Source organism: Fulmarus glacialis, unplaced genomic scaffold (genome assembly GCF_000690835.1).
Source record: "Fulmarus glacialis isolate BGI_N327 unplaced genomic scaffold, ASM69083v1 scaffold28057, whole genome shotgun sequence".
Taxonomy (NCBI): domain Eukaryota; kingdom Metazoa; phylum Chordata; class Aves; order Procellariiformes; family Procellariidae; genus Fulmarus; species Fulmarus glacialis.
Window position 1 is genome coordinate 1 of NW_009221860.1, and position 2,856 is coordinate 2,856.

The following is a 2,856-nucleotide window of genomic DNA, read 5'->3' on the forward strand; positions in this document are numbered from 1 at the left end:
TGTAATCTGCAGGGGAGAGGAAGGGACACTCACTGGGAGCCCCCGGGAGGAGCCCCCCGGGAGCTCCCAGACCAAAGGAGTCCCGTGGGGGCCACAGGGGACCCAAGGGGACGGAGGGGCTCCCAGGGCAAACAGACACACGCGGACAAGGGGCGCGCTGGGAAGCTCCTGGGCTAAAGAGGGATAGAGGGAAGTTCATGGGGAGCAAAGGGGCCCCAAGGGGTCCTGTCGGCTCTACCTCCCCGTCGGACACCCCCTCCCCACAGTCTCTGACCTGTCACCACGCCCAGTGGCACCAAAGATGGGGAGGAGGACAGGAACATGGAGCTGGCCCTCACCTGCCACTGCCAGCCAGATGGTGCCACTGGGCTGCAACGAGAGGTACGACTGTCCCTGGGGCTGGTGGGTGCAGGCATAGGTGTCCCCTGACCCTTGCCCCCCAACTGGTAGCCTAGCAACCCTGTGTCTATAGGGTCTATAGGTCATCTATAGGGTCTCTGAGGAGTCGGCAAGGCTCAAACACATCTGAAGGAAGCTGTAATCCTCTCCTTGGGCCCCTATTACAGCTGCTTTCTTCCCCACATCCTCTTTTCTAGTTGCCCCAGGACGTGGCAGATGTCAGCGAGGAAGAGAAGAGTAGGATGTGGCTGGGGGGGATGTCTCACCTCTCACCACCAAATCCAGGGTCTTGCTGACAGCAGACCATTCGAACGAAGTAGTCCTGGTGAAACACTGGCAGCTGTAGCGTCCCTCATTGCCTTTATGCACAGGGGAGATGTTGAAATAATCTCGTTCCTTTGAGAGTAATTTGAGGGCTTTGATCTGGCCCTCCAGGTACAGGAAACAGCCGGCTTTGGAGTGTGCGATGGTGCAACGGAAGATCACGTAAGCTCCTGCAGCCACCTCATGCCCAGGCAGGACAGAGAGGACAGGTTTGGGGAGACTGAACTCTGGGGGGAGAGGAGAGAGCATGAGAAGGTGTGCAGGGCTTTGACATGGTGCCAGGAGCCACCGGGATCTCCATGACCCCACCACCTGGCTCAGACAGAGGTGAAGATGGTCCCCACCTCTCCAAACTAAGGAAGAGGGGAAAACCCCTGCCTGTCATGTGGACGGGGAAGCCAAGTGGCTACGTGCACCCCGGTCTGCCCACGTGGTGTCTGACCCCACGCAAAGGGGTAACAGCACATCTCTCACCTTGCACTGTGACATCCAGGGTTTCACTGCGAGCCAGCACAGTGCCTCCACTCAGGTAGTGGCAGCTGTAGGCACCTGTGTCCTCTTGGGTGGCACTAGAGATGGAGAAGTCAGCCCTGCTGCCTCCCAGTTCCAGGGTACGGTTGCCATTCTTGTACAGCACGAACTTCCCACTGTCACACTGGCAACTGCAGCAGATGGTGGTGGAGCCTCCTGGTGGGATCACCCCGGGCGGCTTCAGGAAGATGGAGATTGTGGGGGCACCTGCACAGGGAGAGAGATGCTGCCAGACAGACAGGGAGTCCCCAGCGCCCAGCTGCCCTGCAGTGAGCCTGGGGCTGGCTCCAGGCCCCATCTCCACACAAGGGCAAGTTTTGTTCTGTGGGGCTGGGGAAGAGCCCTGGGAGATGGGTGGGGGCCCAGAGATGTGTCCAAACTCCCCGTGTACCCCCTCATGATACTCACTTGGTGTAGCCTTGCTCTGTGCCACCAGCCAAGCACCTGCAAGAAAAACAGCTGTGTAACATCTCTGTGGAGTCTCTGGACGCCTCATGTCCCTCCCTGGGAGCCCACACAGCCTCTGGCACTCACCGAAGGCTAGCATGTGGGTCACGGGCAGCATCGTGTCCCTCTTGGCTCCCTCTGTCCTTGGCTTAAGCAGGGCTTCTTCAGAGAAAGGCGTTGGCTGGAGGCACTGAGCAGCTGGGTGGCTTCTTGTGGGTCCTGATACGTCCTCGTTGCCACAAGCCACCTTCTGTCCCACAGCTTGGGTTTCTGCAGACACAATTGCAGGGCTGGGATGGTTGAACTGGAACCAGAATGTCCCAGTCACCTGCCCAGGGCTGGGCACCCGTGATGACCTGGCTTTAGGATCCTGTGGACCTTAGGAGAGAAGCTACCGGGGCTTTTAGTTTCTCTTTCTTGGCTCTGGTCACTTGATGGGGAAATGGCTTCCTCTCAGCCCTTGCGAAATAGGGTGATGTTCTGCAAGCAGGGCGGGGAGAAGAGACAGCGCAGGACTCTTTCTGAATCTCTGTGAGAAAGCTCCAACAACAAGTGGTGTCATAAAATAGCTGTTTTAATAAGACAGAATAAAAAGGGGACTATAGATAGCAAGTAAATCTTACATCCCTTCGGAGGCAGGGCACCCCAGTTTCCTGCAGCATTGGTGGACCCTGGATAGATTTTCCCACGGCATGCTGGGCAAATCCCATCTGTGGAGATGTGCCCAGCATCTGAAGGGGCGTAAGATTTACTTGCGATCTATATTCCTCTTTTTTATTCTGTGCCATTAAAACAGATATTTTATTGCTCCATTTGCTGTCAGGCTGTCCTGGTTTCGGCTGGGATAGGGTTAAATTTCTTGCTAGTGCTGTGTTTTGGATTTAGTATGAGGAGAATGTTGATAACACACTGATGTTTTCAGTTGTTGCTAAGTGCCCTCCTAGTCCAAGGACAGCTCCCGTGCCTACTGACTGAGCTAGGTACACGAGATGGGAGGGAACATAATCAGGACAGCCAGCCCAGCTGGCCAATGGGGTATTCCATACCATGTGATGTCATGCTCAGTATATGAATGGTAGGCGTGATCCAGGAAGTACCGATCGCTACCTGGTTATCGGTCAGCGCGGGTGGTGAGCAATTGCATTGTGCATCACT

At 56.1% G+C, this 2,856-nt stretch overlaps 1 protein-coding gene across 1 annotated transcript; it reads right to left on the reverse strand.

The window, feature by feature from the left end:
• Nucleotides 1-33: 33 nt before the first annotated feature.
• Nucleotides 34-1,819, reverse strand: LOC104079280 (leukocyte immunoglobulin-like receptor subfamily A member 6; the record flags this gene model as incomplete). The annotated part of the gene is made up of 5 exons (XM_009581268.1): nt 1,789-1,819; nt 1,663-1,698; nt 1,198-1,461; nt 666-950; nt 34-173 (listed from the first exon to the last, which is right to left on the reverse strand). Coding segments are annotated over exons 1-5 (756 nt in total), but the record flags the coding sequence as incomplete, so codon positions are not given.
• Between the last annotated feature and the right edge of the window lie 1,037 nt (nt 1,820-2,856).